The sequence below is a fragment of the Chanodichthys erythropterus genome, chromosome 20 (assembly GCF_024489055.1).
Source record: "Chanodichthys erythropterus isolate Z2021 chromosome 20, ASM2448905v1, whole genome shotgun sequence".
Taxonomy (NCBI): Eukaryota; Metazoa; Chordata; class Actinopteri; order Cypriniformes; family Xenocyprididae; genus Chanodichthys; species Chanodichthys erythropterus.
Genome location: NC_090240.1, coordinates 28,716,710 through 28,732,399, shown reverse-complemented (window position 1 = coordinate 28,732,399; position 15,690 = coordinate 28,716,710). Strand labels below are relative to the sequence as shown.

Here is a 15,690-nt window from a genome sequence, read left to right as displayed (position 1 = left end):
TTAAATCATTTATGATTTAGTGCTTCCCTTTAAAGGAAATTGATCAATCTGTTTTTCAAATAATTGCAAGCAAAATCTAAACACATAATCATAATCTAATACTGTGATCTATAGACTATTCTGAGACTTGTCTTAATCATTCCCTGTAAGGATTGTAATATGCATGGAGCCAAACATAAAAGCAGTAAAATCATCAGTAGAACAGGAAACAACAAATTAAGGTATGTTGCCCAGTTAAAGAACCTTTGTCTCATCCCTTTACCCAAGTCATATGCTTCAGGTGGATCAACAATGATGGTTTTCATGTGATTTATCAAGTCAAAAATATTGTAGTAATCTGGAATTGAAAAACAGCATGACAAATTCAACATTTTACTCCTCCTGCCTTGGCTGTTAAAAAGTCTAAGGTCATTCTGTTCTGAATTACAGCACTTCTTATCGCTCTCATTTCGTCATTTAACAGAGTGATGGAATCAGCAGTGTCATTCTTCCTTTGTTCTAAAATCAAAGCCAGTCCGTTTATCTTTTGCAAGGCAGCAACCACTCCCCCAAAGGGGAACATTCCCCAACCTGCACTCGTCGCTTGGGATGTCCATGGATCTGCAAGGATGTATCCTCTGTATGTAGGCAGCATCCTTTTCAACAGTCCACTTGATTGCTTGTTGTGGTGAGGCTTTGGTGTCAATGGCTTGACGCATAGTCTTGTCATACAAAGCACAGTCTGGTTTCCAATCCCTGCAATAGTTTATCAGTCCCAGAAAACTCTGCATTTGTTTGATGATGGCTGGTTTAGTAAATCTCTTTACCAGCTCCACTCTGTCAAGAGAGATCCTTTTTGGTCCTTCTGAGATAATGTGTCCCAGATAAGAGACTTGTGGTCTCACCCACTGCACTTTCTTTCTTGAAGCTTTAAACCCCGCATCTGCCAGCACATTGCAGGCAATTATGGAGGCCTGTTCACAGTCCTCTGCTGTTGTGGCTGAGATGAGCAGGTCATCTGCATACTGTAGTAAACATGTAGTCGTGGGAGCTTGATGTTGCTGAGGGTTTGTGCACGATCGCAGAGAACACAGCAGGCGAGTCAATCATCTTAACGAGACAATCAATGAGGAATAGATTGTGCAAGGTGCGCCCTTTGTTTAACGTTATTATTATATAAATATTACAGTAGTACAGAAAAATATTACACATACATTTATAGGTAAAATCGAACTCCAAGCCTCCTGTACCCATTCTGTGACATCAAACAACTTCCCTGTGTAAAGGATCATGGGGGCCCGAGGTGTCTATCAGTTGTACCCATTCAGAAGGGCCCTTTGAAGTGGCCAGTTTTGAGCACTTCGGTTTGAAACGACCCTTCAATATGGCGGCTATGATTATTTTCACTCCGAAGTGCCTTTTGGAGGGCGGTATATCCCGATTGGAACGCACCAAAAGTATACTCGACTGTGCGAGTACACTAGCGTGCACCTTAAAAAACTAAATATACCCAGGGCTTTAGGCTGAAGAAAACGCAAATTCAAACATGTACAGTAGGGGGCACAGCTTTGATTGCAGAAAAATAGGAATATAGGAACACTTTTACTTCAGCAAAATAAAAAAGAAACAAATCTAAAGTCATTTTTGCTTATTGGAATGGATGAAATGTGGATGAAACATGGGGACAGGAGAAGTGTCAGCCAAAAAATGGGAAGTTCTTTTGGCAAAAGGGGGTCCAACTCTATACTAGCAAGGTGTACATAAAGTGAATGGTGAGTGTTGTAGGCTAGCTGTGTCTGAAACCGCTCCCTATCCACTATATAGTCTACTATATCTGGTGTCGATTATGTAGTGGTGTCCAAATTCTGAGTGAACGACTTAATTCCCTACATTCGTTCACTACTTTATACCCACAATTCTCTCTGATTTCGAGTGTACATTCGATGTACACTTGCTGAAGCACTATTTCCCAAAATCCAATTTTTTTAACCTTTTTTTAATTATCTTTTTTTATTAATCACTACTTGAATAAAACATACTAAAATGTAGGGGACATTATTATATAGATGAATAAAAAAATGAAATTATATTAATAAAAATATATATATTTTTTTTAATTAAAATATTATGTAGGCATTAAATCAATTTAATGTGTTTTACTAACAGCAATTGCTGCGTCCCAATTCGCATACTATCCGTCCTAAATAGTATTCGAAAAAAGAATTAGTATGTCCCAAATCGTAGTATGTTGAAATGAGTATTCCAAAGATACCCGGATGGTCTACTTTTTCCGGCTAGAATTCGAAGTGCAGATCCGTGCACACTTCTAACCGGTAATATTGCCCATAACACATTGCGCTGTGGACGAGGATTCGATTAGAACTACAAATACGAGTAAAAAGTGTTAAAAAAACTACAAACATGACGGATGTGCGAGTCAGCCGGTTAAGCAGAGCGGTTAAGATAAAGGGGCTTGAATGATTAATAATCAGTATCTAACCTGACGAAAATATGTTTATTAAATGTTATCCAAATTATATTTCATTTGCAACAGCATTGTGAACTTTTATAACGAAGCGTTTGTTCATTAATTTTTAAATGCATCATTATGCAAAGACGAGGAGAGTTATTGCATGAAAGACCCATGACTGGCAGATCAACGTGCGACTACATTTATCTCCGAAACGGTAGGAAATAAAATTTAAATAAATGTGTAGAATTTTAACTGTGACAAGATGATTGACAGTGTAGTTTAAACAGTTACAGGTTGCGTAACTAAGCGACAGAACGTCCGTTAATGACGCAATTATGACGAGGTAGTATGTCCCAAAGCTTGCATACTCTTCTGCTACACACTCAAAAGTATGTACTTTTTCTTTACAAAAACAGTACATACTTTTAGGACGTAGTATAAGTAGGCGAATTGGGACGCAGCAAATGTGTTTTAATAATTTGTGGAACTGTTAACTCATTAAACTTTAAAAGATGATAATTTAGTGAATGATTTAAAAAAAAATCGTTAATCATACAGTAGGTAGCGTATTCAAATCATAACGGTCGCCTGAGGGCGCTCAAAGACCACATAATCTGAGCGTGAGAGTTTCTAACAACTTTATTAAAAAGGATAAATACATGAAATTATGTACACTTGTTAATGTGTTTATATTTGTTTGCAGTATTTTATAGTATTAAATGATTTTGAACACATTAAGCATGACAAAAAATTATACAATCGAAGCTGGCACAGAGGCATATATGATTAGCTACAAAATGAAGTCATTATGATTGTTATCGTTATTAACATTGTTTTATAATGTAAATAACATGTAGGATAAAATAGTTTTATCGCGTGTCGAGCCGTTTCTGAGACAGATATCTCCGACGCACAGTGTATCCGTCAGCGTCCGAATTCACTTACTTCATTTCGTTCACTCCATACAGATATAGGCACTCAAATGCCATACACTATATAGGGATTAGTGAATGAGTGAACGAGTGAGCGGTTTCGGACACAGCTATGTTACACTGTTTAAATGAATACCTACGTATGAAATGAAATGATCAGTTGCTTTAATGTAATAAATGATTCCAAATTATTGTGTAATAAATTTATGTTCACCAAACCTTTTACAATTTGTTAAAAAAATCACATTAAAGCTTGATTATAATAACACTTTTGCACTACATGCTTAATGTCATTTATTTATAGTCTTACTGCCCCTACCACAACCCTATAGGACAGAAGGTTTGGAAAATTGATGGATTGATTGATAGTGATATATTTGCTTACTTAACTTATTTTACTTTACTGACAGCACACTGAACCCAAAAGCTTTCACAGCGATTTTTATTTATTCAAAATCAAATAACATTTTGTTATTTGATCACAAGGGACCACATGTAAACAAGTGGCTGTGACTGAATACTGAAGCTTAGCAGTTTAGCTTCATCTTTTTGACCACCAGATGACAGTGTAACATGTGGAAAAGATCTGAGTAATGACCCTAATGTCAATATTCATTGTAGGCTATAGAAAGCAATTGCTTTAGGAATCTTTATTTCACCATAAACTTTTGATTAAACAATATTTGTGATATATCACTCCCCTTGAGAATCATATTAAAGTAATGTCATCAGCTCCTTCCTGCATCAGGTTTAACATCATCCACAGCAACGAATCAGAAGGTTCTGATCATTACAGCAGACTTAAAAACCTGAAAAAGAAGATGAAAACAAACAACTGAATTTATACCACAAGGCACAGTTCTAATGTGTTACAATGAGGTGAAATGTTAAAAGCAACTGATATGTTATGAAAATCAGATGCTCTTCATGTATCTGCTCTAACTTTGCAGGTGTAACAGTAAAATGGTGTAGGCAGAAATGTAGGCAGTAAATAGGACTTGAATAAAACTGATATGAACTCTAGAGGTAAGAACTTTACTAGGCACAAATGCAACTGCAATATGTTGAGATGCTGCTGACAACTAATGCCATAGTAAAAAATACTATATTATTTACCTTGTCAACCGGAAGTGTCTGGTGTCCCCATGAGGAGGCAATCCACCCCATTGTAATAAAATGTCTAAAGGGTACAGAAGTCTACAAGTACACAAACATTCCATCTTTGTTCATACCACACTGTAAAAAATTACTGTGATTTTAACAGTAAAAGACTGTAAAAATGCTGCGGTGAAAAACTGTTAATTGGTTTACAGAAAGTTTCCGTACTATATACGGTGAATAACTGTAATAGATCTAACGGTACATTTAATGTAATTTTACGGTAAAATACCCTTAAATTCAGTTTTTGAACGTGAAAAATAACAATTCATTGTAAAATTTACAGTGAAAAACCATAAATTGACATTCCCACAATTCCCTGTGTGACACTTCACATTTGATATATTTTTGTTGAAATAACTCTGTTTCTTCTTAGTTTTTCTCATTTTTTTTCTAATCAGTTATGTACATTAGGTTTATGTTACATCTAATGTTGTTAAATTAATGTTTATTGCCTTTTTAAAATTTCATGCATGTTACCATGATGGTGTTTAGTGTGTGTGTGAATGACACTGTGTGCTCCTTCTATATATTGTATTATCTTCCTCAGCTTGTGGAAAAGCTGCTTGTGATGAACTTTGATTCATCATGTGACTCTTATCACCACTGTGTTTGGTGATTGTCAGTGTATTATAAAGATACAAAACAGATATTAATACTTCATTAGGTTGGAAAATTAACATCATATCAGTTATTGAAATATGTTATTTTACCGTAAATTTTACTGAGATTTTTTTTTACAGTGTACTGAAATCCAATGTTAAATATACATATTTAAAATATAAAATTTACATGTAACTCCGTAAGTATGTTTAGGGTTTGATGTCATTTTTACAGTATTGTTCTGGTAACCACAGCTGCCGGTATTTTTCCCTAGAAACAACGGGATTTTTTTTACAGTGCATATTTTATATCTTTTATATTTTATATAGAGTGATAGAGACCATAAAATCAAAGGATCATATCAAATGTATAACTTGTATGATAAAATGTATGATAGACTATCCTGCCCTAAAGGAATCGTTCACCCAAAAATAAAAATTATCCTCTCCCTCAAGCCATCCTAGGTGTATATGAGATTTATATGAGACCATAGATTTTCTTTAGGATGGATTAAGGGTGAGTAAATCATGGGATAATTTTAATTTTTGGGTGAACTATCCCTTTAAGGGTTTTTTTCCCTTCTTTTTGTTCAATTGATGGTATCCTACAGTTCTCATGACGTTTCCTGTCTTGTAGGAGGAGCCATGTTTGGCGTTACTAAAAAAAAAAAAAAACGCCAAATACTTAAGATAACAGTACTTTAGACCTGTCGAAAATGGACAACAAACCTAACATCATAGCTATTATTTAAAACTGAACTTAAAACTGAACGAACTTTTGAACACTTTTCTCGTGGTAATTTCTTTTAAATTATCCCCTGTGAAGGGTTTTCTCTCTCTCTCTCTCTCTCTTTTTGTTGCTTCCTTGGTGCAATTATGAATGTAACGGTTGAATATATTGTGGTCCTCTGTAACTGTTTATTATGTTAATAATGTTCTTGTTAATGCAATAAAAAATAAATTAAAAAAACTTTAGATTTGTAGTAAAGTGTCGACACATGATACTTAAGAAATACATTGGGAATCCGACCAGGATGCTGGTACGTGACCATTCGGATATCGAGGTTAGAAATTAGTATAAATGATCAGCTGACAGCGTCAGCCGGTAGTGAGTCAAGACGCTTCAATACTACAGCCTATCAGACAAACATAGCCTATTCCAGTTTCCCAGAAGCAGATAGAGTGCTGCTGCAATAAGAGTCGTTAAATCTGTTTAGGAGAACGATACTAATGCTAAGGTATCTGCTATTTGTGTTTCAGCTTTTTTTTACAGTTACATCGTCACCTTCTGTACCGTCACTGTAACACGCACTGTAACTTCCGTGTTTACACCCGTAGGTCCAGGCACACAAAAGTGTCAAATAAAGGACCAATGTCTCATCAAAAAACAAGAATGGGTCAGTCAGAGAGTAGGCACATTCATGTTGCTTCGAGGCAATGCAGATCAGAGGAAGTAAGTTGCATTGAGCACTAAAATTAAACTGGATTTTTCCAAGCGTTAGAACTGAAAGCTAATCTTTCTATCTCTGTCAGTGCACAGTTCTGCAGGCAGATGTTCCAGATGTTCCTCTGGCTGTAGTTGAGGAGATCCTACTGAACCTGCCTGCACATCAGGTGGTGCGAGTCTGTCGGCTGGTGTGTCGTGAGTGGAAGGAGCTGGTGGACAGTGCTTCACACTGGAGAGAGCGCTGTCGGAGAGAGGGGATCCAGCCCTGTGATGCTTCCAGAACCCCAGAGGACTGGTGCCTGTTTTACTTTCTAGCTAAGAAACGACGGAACTTGCTCAAGAATCCCAGTGCTGATGGTGAGCCACATTATTAAGACTGTACAATACATGTCATTGTAAAAATAAAAGTTTGCATCAGCTTTTTTTTCCTGATGTTCTTATCAGATGTTCTTCAAGGATGGGAGATTGTATGTAATGAAGGTGATGGCTGGGCGGTCGAGGGAAATAGGAAACCATTTTGGGATGGCACAGTCAACAAATGTTTTGTAACATCTTATGGGTATATTTGATATTTTAGATCCTTCAAGAAAGTTCAAACAATCATGAAGCCAATCCACACATGAATCACCCATAAACTTTGTCCTCAGGTTATGTTTGAAGCGACAGCTGATTGATTTGAAGAAAGAAGGCTACAGTGATGCTTTAATGGATCAACTGCAACCTCATATCAAAATATCAGACTGGTGAGCGTCACTCAAACTCCCATTTCATGCTACAGTATGTTAGATTTTTTTTATTTATTTATTTTTTTTGTGAATGACCTGTCCATCTGGGTTGCATGTGCAGATTATCTTGTATTTTGTACTTTCCAATCCCACTCCCCCATCTCTTTTAAACATTGTTTCCTGTGAAGTCTCTACAAAAATGCCAAAAATAAATCTTATTTCTTTATGTAAAAAATTTAATTAAAATGTAACTAAAGGGATAGTTAAGATGGTTAATTACATGCAAATTCTCTGTCAAAATCAACCTAATCTAGGTAATACAACAACTGTGGAAGAAAATCAAAAGTTATGGAAGGTCTAACACACACAGATGACAAGTGGTTATGTTTTACAAAGTTATTGTCATATGTATGTTGAAGTTTTGGATAGACATATTACTTATGAGGTCTTTGAAACTATTATGTCAATGAGTAATGGAAAAGCCCCTGGTCCAGATGGTATTGAGATGCTGTAAGCAGCATCACATGTTATGTCCCATCATGCTTTATCTATATAACAAAATATTAGACACAGGTGACTTCCCAGAGGCTTGGTGCGAGGCTGTGATTTGCCCGTTAAATAAGAATAGTGACAAAAACAATGTAGAAAACTAGAGAGGAATCTCTTAATGTACTTAGTAAAAATTTTTAACAGGAGACTAGTATCTTATGTAGGAGTAAACAATATTTTTTATGAAGAACAAACAGATTACAGGTCAGATTATTCCACAGTAGATAATACAGATAATTTACATTATAGTCAGTCATTCAGAAATATATTACAAAGTGAAAAGGAAGGATGTATTGTATATTTATTGATTTCTTTAAATCTTTTGATAGGGTTCAAATAGACTCTTGAAATGCACTCTCATTAGGAGTGGTGGAAAAGTCTTTAGTGTACTGAAATCTATGTATTCTAACCTTAAATTGTGTGAAAGAACATTTTGGCTGGAGCATTGGTGTATGACAGGGCTGCATGGTGAGTCCACTTTTGTTTATTCTTTGAATATGTTGAACAGTGTTGAAGGAGAACTGTAAAGGTAAAAGTATTCAGATTAAAAGTATCACGGAAGTGCAGACCTTGATGATATGGCTAATATCAGATACAACTGGAGGGGTACAGAAGTAAATTTAACAGCTGGAAATATGTTGTAGCCTTTACGGTATGAGAGTGAATTTGAATAAAACAAAAGTTAGGTTTTTTTTAAATAAGAATGAAAAAGGATATTTTGTTGGTGAGAAGAGTGAAATGGTTAATTGTTATGAATATCTGATGGTACAAGAGAGCTACATTTTACCTGTAAATAACATACAGCTGGTACGATCGCTGTTCCTGTTCAGATGCTCAGGTCATCAGTTATCTATAGAAACAGGCAGATGGAGTAACACAGCAATGGCAGAGAGTATCTGTAACTATTGTAAGTTAACTTTGAATGCCTCTGTGATAGTAGGTAATTGTTGTTTGGACTCATCAACTTTCAAAACATTATTTGTGTCCTTCAGAATAAAGAAATTCATACAGGTTTGGAATGACATGATAGTGAGTAAATGATGACGCTGATGAACTTTGATGAACTTTTTCATTTAAAGGTGCCCTAGAATTAAAAATTGAATTTTCGGCATAGTCGAATAACAAGAGTTCAGTACATGGAAATGACATACAGTGAGTCTCAAACTCCATTGTTTCCTCCTTCTTATATAAATCTCATTTATTTAAAAGACTTCCGAAAAACAGGCGAATCTCAACATAACACTGACTGTTATGTAACAGTCGGGGTGTACGCCCCCAATATTTGCATATGCCAGCCCATGTTCAAGGCATTAGACAAGGGCAGCCAGTATTAACGTCTGGATCTGTGCACAGCTGAATCATCAGACTAGGTAAGCAAGCAAGAACAATAGCGAAAAATGGCAGATGGAGCAATAATAACTGACATGATTCATGATAACATGATATTTTTAGTGATATTTGTAAATTGTCTTTCTAAATGTTTCGTTAGCATGTTGCTAATGTACTGTTAAAGGTGCCCTAGATTGTTTTTTTATAAGATGTAATATAACTCTAAGGTGTGCCCTGAATGTGTCTGTGAAGTTTCAGCTCAAAATACCTCATAGATTTTTTTTTTAATTAATTTGTTTAACTGCCTATTTTGGGGCATCATTAACTATGCACTGATTTTTTCAGCACGGCCCTTTTAAGAGATGCGCTTCCTCTGCCCCACGAGCTCTCGACTATATATACATCGCATAAACAAAGTTCACACAGCTAATATAACCCTCAAATGGATCTTTACAAGATGTTCGTCATGCATGCTGTATGCATGCTTTGAATTATGTGAGTACTGTATTTATTTAGATGTTTACGTTTGATTCTGAATGAGTTTGAGGCTATGCTCTGTGGCTAAAGCTAACATTACACACTGTTGGAGAGATTTATAAAGAATGAAGTTGTGTTTATGCATTATACAGACTGCAAGTGTTTAATAATGAAAATAGCGACGGCTCTTGTCTCCGTGAATACAGTAAGAAACGATGGTAACTTTAACCACATTTAACAGTACATTAGCAACATGCTAATGAAACATTTAGAAAGACAATTTACAAATATCACTAAAAATATCATGATATCATGAATCATGTCAGTTATTATTGCTCCATCTGCCATTTTTCGCTGTTGTTCTTGCTTGCTTACCTAGTCTGATGAATCAGCTGTGCACAGATCCAGCCGTTAATAATGCCTTTCCTTGTCTAATGCGTCGAATGGGCTGGCATTATGCAAATGTTGGGGTCATACCCAGCTAACAAAAAGGAGTTGTCAGAACGTTTTGTTAACATTCTCTTTAAGTTATGAAAACGTTATTTTGGGATGTTTTCTAAACGTTCAAAACGTCCAGTTTTTTTAATGTATCAAGAATGTTTTTTCTTGGTTTATGTTAACGTTAGAGGAACATTCCATTCTATAATTTTGGAAATGTTATGAAAACATTATTTTCTGAACGTTCACAACACCCTGCCCCGCTAGACATTTTACATTCCCAGAACATTCTCAAAACATCCCCACTGGTGTTAAGGACGTTGTCTAATAATGTTCCCAGAACGTTCAGAGACGGTCACAATGTGGAGCTCTTGTAAGGTTTGGGGGATGTTATTTGGCGGACGTTCACAGAACATTTAGGAAAACATATTTTATTTTTTTTAGGGAACATCCCTGCTGCCCTCGTCAAAAATGTCGATTAATAAGAGTATCTGCTCAAACAAAAAATATTTTTCTTAAATGTTTTACAAAAAACAACAGCACATGCATGAGCTAATGTACCTGCTGTATCACTGCATCAGCAACTACACAGATACTGTCTTTAAACATGCAGCAGAGCATCAGTGTTTCTGGATCATCACTGACTGAAGCACAGGATCTACTCTCCAGCACAATGGTGACACACAAAACTCAGATAACAGAAACAACATTAAACACTAACAGATCTCTGTAGATCTCAGCATCTTCACTTATTACAAACCACTCTGACTTTGTTTCTTTCATTCAAATCTTCTTTATGAGGTGTTGATGTTTTATCAAATTTATAAATGTCACCGTTATGGAGGTAAGCACTTGTTTTAGTTGGGCTCCTGACCCTTTACATTTTAATTATTTTTCTCCAATTGTTGCAATTGTGTTTTAAAGCATGCATTGCAAAATAAATTGTGAGAAAAATCTGATCATATGGATTTGATTGTTCATTGTTATTTTTCTCATCATACAGTGGCCTTAATCTCTGGTCTCTGAATATTGTATTTTCTTTCATGTTATTATAGTCCAATGATAGTGTATAAAATCCTGCCATGCTTTGATATTTTGAAAGCTTTCATTATTGTGCTGAAATTATTCAAACAGTAGCATACAGATTCACACAGACATCAAGATTCTGTGTATGATCCTCAACAATGGTGACAAAATTTTCAGATAAACAGATTAACTCTGAACATCACAAAACAGCTACTAAAGTCACAAAAAAGATTTTGTTTAGTGTCACCATCGTTGAGGATCATACGCTGATTCATGATGTCTGTGTTAAAGGTTGAATAAACATCCCTCCTCAAAACTCTTGTCTGTATAAAGAATTAAATATAATAAAGCATTAATAAAACTAACAGTTAATACATTCACAGCTTGAGGCTTTAGTGATGATGACTAAATAATCAGCACTAAACAACTCAATTCATCTGATCGGAAGTTCTCTTGCGTTTGTTGCTATCACTACTATGTCTTGATAACACAGTTAAAGCAGCTAGAGAAAATCTAATGTTATGTGTCAAGAATCAAGAGCCCATCTAAAGCAAATGCTCACCTCTATAACGGTGACTTCAAACTTTATTATTTTCTATAAAACACACACGCAGAAGGCGATGGTTTCGTGACCTTGTTCAACTTTGCCTAAAAGTCCTCTTAAAGTGACAAAAATTCTGACATTTTACAGAACATTTGTGACATAAACGTCCTCTTTTGGTAATGAAAGTGCTGCAGTTCAAAGTTCCTTATATGACTTTAGGGGGACGTTCCAATTTTGGTCATTTTATGGTCACATAAGAACGTTCAAAACATTAAACTTCAAAAACATTTAGCAAATATTAATAACATCATAAAGACGTTACGGCTACAGCAATGTTGTTCTCACAACGTTTTCTCTATATAATGAGAACATTCATTAAGTACAGATTACAATGTAAGGACACTTTTTATAAACATTGTACTCAGAACCTATTATGATAACATTCTGAAAACATTTAGCAAATAATAATAACATTAAAAGCTTGTTCTGAGAATGTTATCCTAAGAACGTTTTCGCTCAACATTACGAGAACATCAGTCAAGTACAAATAACGTGATAAAGACGTTTCAAGAACGTTGTTATGAGAACGTTTTCAGTCAACATTACGAGAACATCAGTCAAGTACAAATAACATGATAAAGACGTTACAAGAACGTTGTTATGAGAACGTTTTTGATCAACATTATGAGAACATCAGTCAAGTACAAATAACATGGTAAGAACGTTCCAACAATGTTGTTCTAAGAATGTTTCCTCTCAACGTTATGAGAACGTATTTTAACTATGACAACATTAAAAGAATGTTCTTGAAACATTATTTTAGAAATGTTTTTTTCTAACATTTACAAAACTTTAACATAACATTAGTGAAAGTTATGGAAACGTTCCCTGTTAGCTTGGTACATATTAATGATCCCGACTGTTACGTAACAGTCTGTGTTATGTTGAGATCCAAGTGTTTTCCAGAAGTCTTTTAAACAAATGAGATTTACATAAGAAGAAGGAAACAATGGGGTTTGAAACTCAATGTATGTCTTTTCCATTTACTGAACTCTTGTTATTAAACTATGCCGAGGTAAATTCAATAGTTGAATAACAAGAGTTCAGTACATGGAAAAGACATCCTTCTTATCCTTCTTATGTAAATCTCATTTGTTTAAAAGACTTCCGGAAAATACTCGGATCTCAACATAACACCGACTGTTACGTAACATTCGGGATCATTAATATGTATGACCCCAATATTTGCATAATGCCAGCCCATTCGACACATTAGACAAGGAAAGGCACTATTAACATCTGGATCTGTGCACAGACAAGGTAAGCAAGCAAGGACAATAGCGAAAAATGGCAGATGGAGCAATAATAACTGACATGATCCATGATATCATGATATTTTTAGTGATATTTGTAAATTGTCTTTCTAAATGTTTCGTTAGCATGTTGCTAATGTACTGTTAAATGTGGTTAAAGTTACCTTCGTTTCTTACTGTATTCACGGAGACAAGAGCCGTCGCTATTTTCATTATTAAACACGTGCAGTCTGTATAATGCATTAAACAACTTCATTCTTTATAAATCTCTCCAACAATGTAGCATTAGCCGTTAGCCACAGAGCACAGCCTCAAACTCATACAGATTCAAACGTAAACATCTAAATAAATACAGTACTCACATAATTCTAAGCATGCATGACGAACATCTTGTAAAGATCCATTTGAGGGTTATATTAGCTGTATGAACTTTGTTTATGCAATGTATAGTCGAGAGCTCGTGGGGCAGAGGAAGCGCATCTCTTAAAGGGGCCGTGCTGAAAAAATCAGTGCATAGTTAATGATGCCCCAAAATAGGCAGTTAAAAAAATTTATTGAGAAAAATCTATGGGGTATTTTGATCTGAAACTTCACAGACACATTCAGGGCACACCTTAGAGTTATATTACATCTTGTAAAAAAAAAAAGTTCGATGGCACCTTTAAGTGAACTGTCCCTTTAACTGTCCCTAATATGATAGATTTTTTTTTTTTTTAATTAATTATTTAAGACGTTTATTTGATATTTGTCTGGTAAAGGTATGCCCCATGCCCTGACTGTGGAAGTGAGTATCAGATCTGTGTTGAGTTGCTTGATCAGAGGAAAAACCCCATCAGGACCTTTCAGCCTGAGAAAGTTGTATTTCCATCTGGGAACAGTGAGCCATGGTGTCAAGTGAGTAGAATAATACAGACAGTCCAGTTATTCTCCTGTAATCAAACTAAAAGTCAAACTGAAAGTTTAACTATCCCTGTGTTTGTTCTGCTTTATTTCAGACAACCCATGTCTTGAAGGATTATGGACCTGGAGTTCGGTTTATTCGTTTCACTCATGGTGGGAAGGATACACGTTTCTGGGCAGGCCATTTTGGAATACGGATCACTAGCAGTAGTGTGGAGATCTGTCCAGCTGATGAGGGGTAGTGGGTTTTTTGTAACTGCAAAACATATTTATTAAAGGATTAGTTCACCCAAAAATTAAATTTCTGTCATTAATTACTCACGCTCATGTCGTTCTACCCCCGTAAGACCTTCATTCATCTTCAGAACACAAAATGATTAACTAGCTTCTCAAAATGAGTCTGAGAATCTGTCTCATGTCTAGTTGTTGGTACCATAGTACATTACCCATAACATGTCCTGTCCTACTGTAGGCATATTGCATTTGTCAACAATCACTCCGTGTTTTATATTTTCGATAAACGGTAAACACGTGATCCCTAAGAATTAGATCCCGATTCAGCGGTTTTGGAAGTCCAGAATCCTGTTACATGTGACTAATGAGATATCTAAACTATTAACAAGTAACTGATCTGCTATATCAGCCGGTAGGGAGACGTTTCACTGCCAGACATATTTTAGTTTATCAGAAGCAGATTAGTGTGCTGCTGCAGTAAATGCTTAAAGCACTATTGGAAAATCCCTCATGCTCACCCTGGATAAGAATCGAATAACAAAGTTGTCACCTCGTGACTCATGATGTGTCTTCAGCTATAATAACCCCTTAACATGTCAACTCGATCTCTAGATCATTCTCGCGATGCTGAGTTACCAGAGACTCTGGTAGTCTTCCAGTCAGTCATAGAACCACAGCTACGTTCGCGTCCAGCATTATATTTCCTTTCGCTTTAGACAGCCAGAGCCAAGGCAATTACCTACGCAGTCATGAGGAATGTCTGTGTAGGCAGAAAGCACTGCAGCGTATACCGCTGGCAAGGGAGTCACATTCCATCTGTAAAAACGTGCAGGCTGAACCCCAAGTTGCTGCAGCACAAATTTCAGAAAGTGACACTCCTCTGAACGCTGCCCAAGATGTTGCCAAAGCATGTGTAGAATGACAGTGAAGACTGCCAAACAGACTTGTACGCATGAGAAATGACCTGCATCACCCAGTGCGCCAGTCTCTGTTTAGAAAGTGCAGCACCTCTGTGTGCATCACTTAAACAAACAAACAGTTGATAAGTCTTATGCAGTCTTATCAATGTAATCCCTCAAAGACCTAACTGGACATAGCTCTAACCGTAGGTCAGCTTGATCTGCTGGGAGTGCAGCCAACAGATTGGGCCACAATGAAACACTGGATCCACTACTCCAGCGCAAACAAGGGCCACTCACTGATAACGCATGGAGTTCACACACACGCTTCGCTGTTGTAATGGCCAAGAGAAATGCGGTCTTAAATGACTGCCATTTAATGTCAGATGCTAAATATTGGTTCAAATGCGGGGTGACAAAGGGAATCAAGAACCATTCCCAAGTCCCACGTCTGACTCTGCACACCCTGTTGAAGACACAGACGATTTGCTCCTTTCAGAAACACAACAATCAGCTGGTCAGATCCAGGTGAAGTGTCACTAAACTCTGATCAGTGAGCTGTTAAAACCGCCACAACATACACCTTTAGCCCTGTTGAAAAAAACAGCATTAGGTATGTTTTGAAGCATGGCAGCTGGTTTGAAATGGTTTATGCTGGTCCTAAA

The 15,690-nt window shown here is 36.2% G+C and overlaps 1 protein-coding gene across 3 annotated transcripts; it reads left to right on the top strand.

The window, feature by feature from the left end:
* The first annotated feature begins 5,822 nt into the window (after positions 1–5,822).
* Positions 5,823–14,428, top strand: LOC137009534 (F-box only protein 44-like). 3 transcript variants are annotated; one of them, XM_067371831.1, is made up of 7 exons: positions 5,823–5,940; positions 6,483–6,597; positions 6,678–6,948; positions 7,036–7,150; positions 7,239–7,334; positions 13,751–13,886; positions 13,988–14,428. In XM_067371831.1, the coding sequence occupies exons 2-7, from the start codon at positions 6,517–6,519 to the stop codon at positions 14,132–14,134; spliced, it is 846 nt and encodes a 281-aa protein (XP_067227932.1). In that variant the 5' UTR covers positions 5,823–5,940; positions 6,483–6,516; the 3' UTR covers positions 14,135–14,428. The 3 variants fall into 3 exon arrangements, with proteins under 3 accessions (XP_067227932.1, XP_067227934.1, XP_067227931.1); XM_067371833.1 differs by having other exon boundaries at positions 5,845–5,940; positions 6,405–6,597; XM_067371830.1 differs by lacking the exon at positions 5,823–5,940 and adding an exon at positions 6,242–6,382.
* Positions 14,429–15,690: the final 1,262 nt, after the last annotated feature.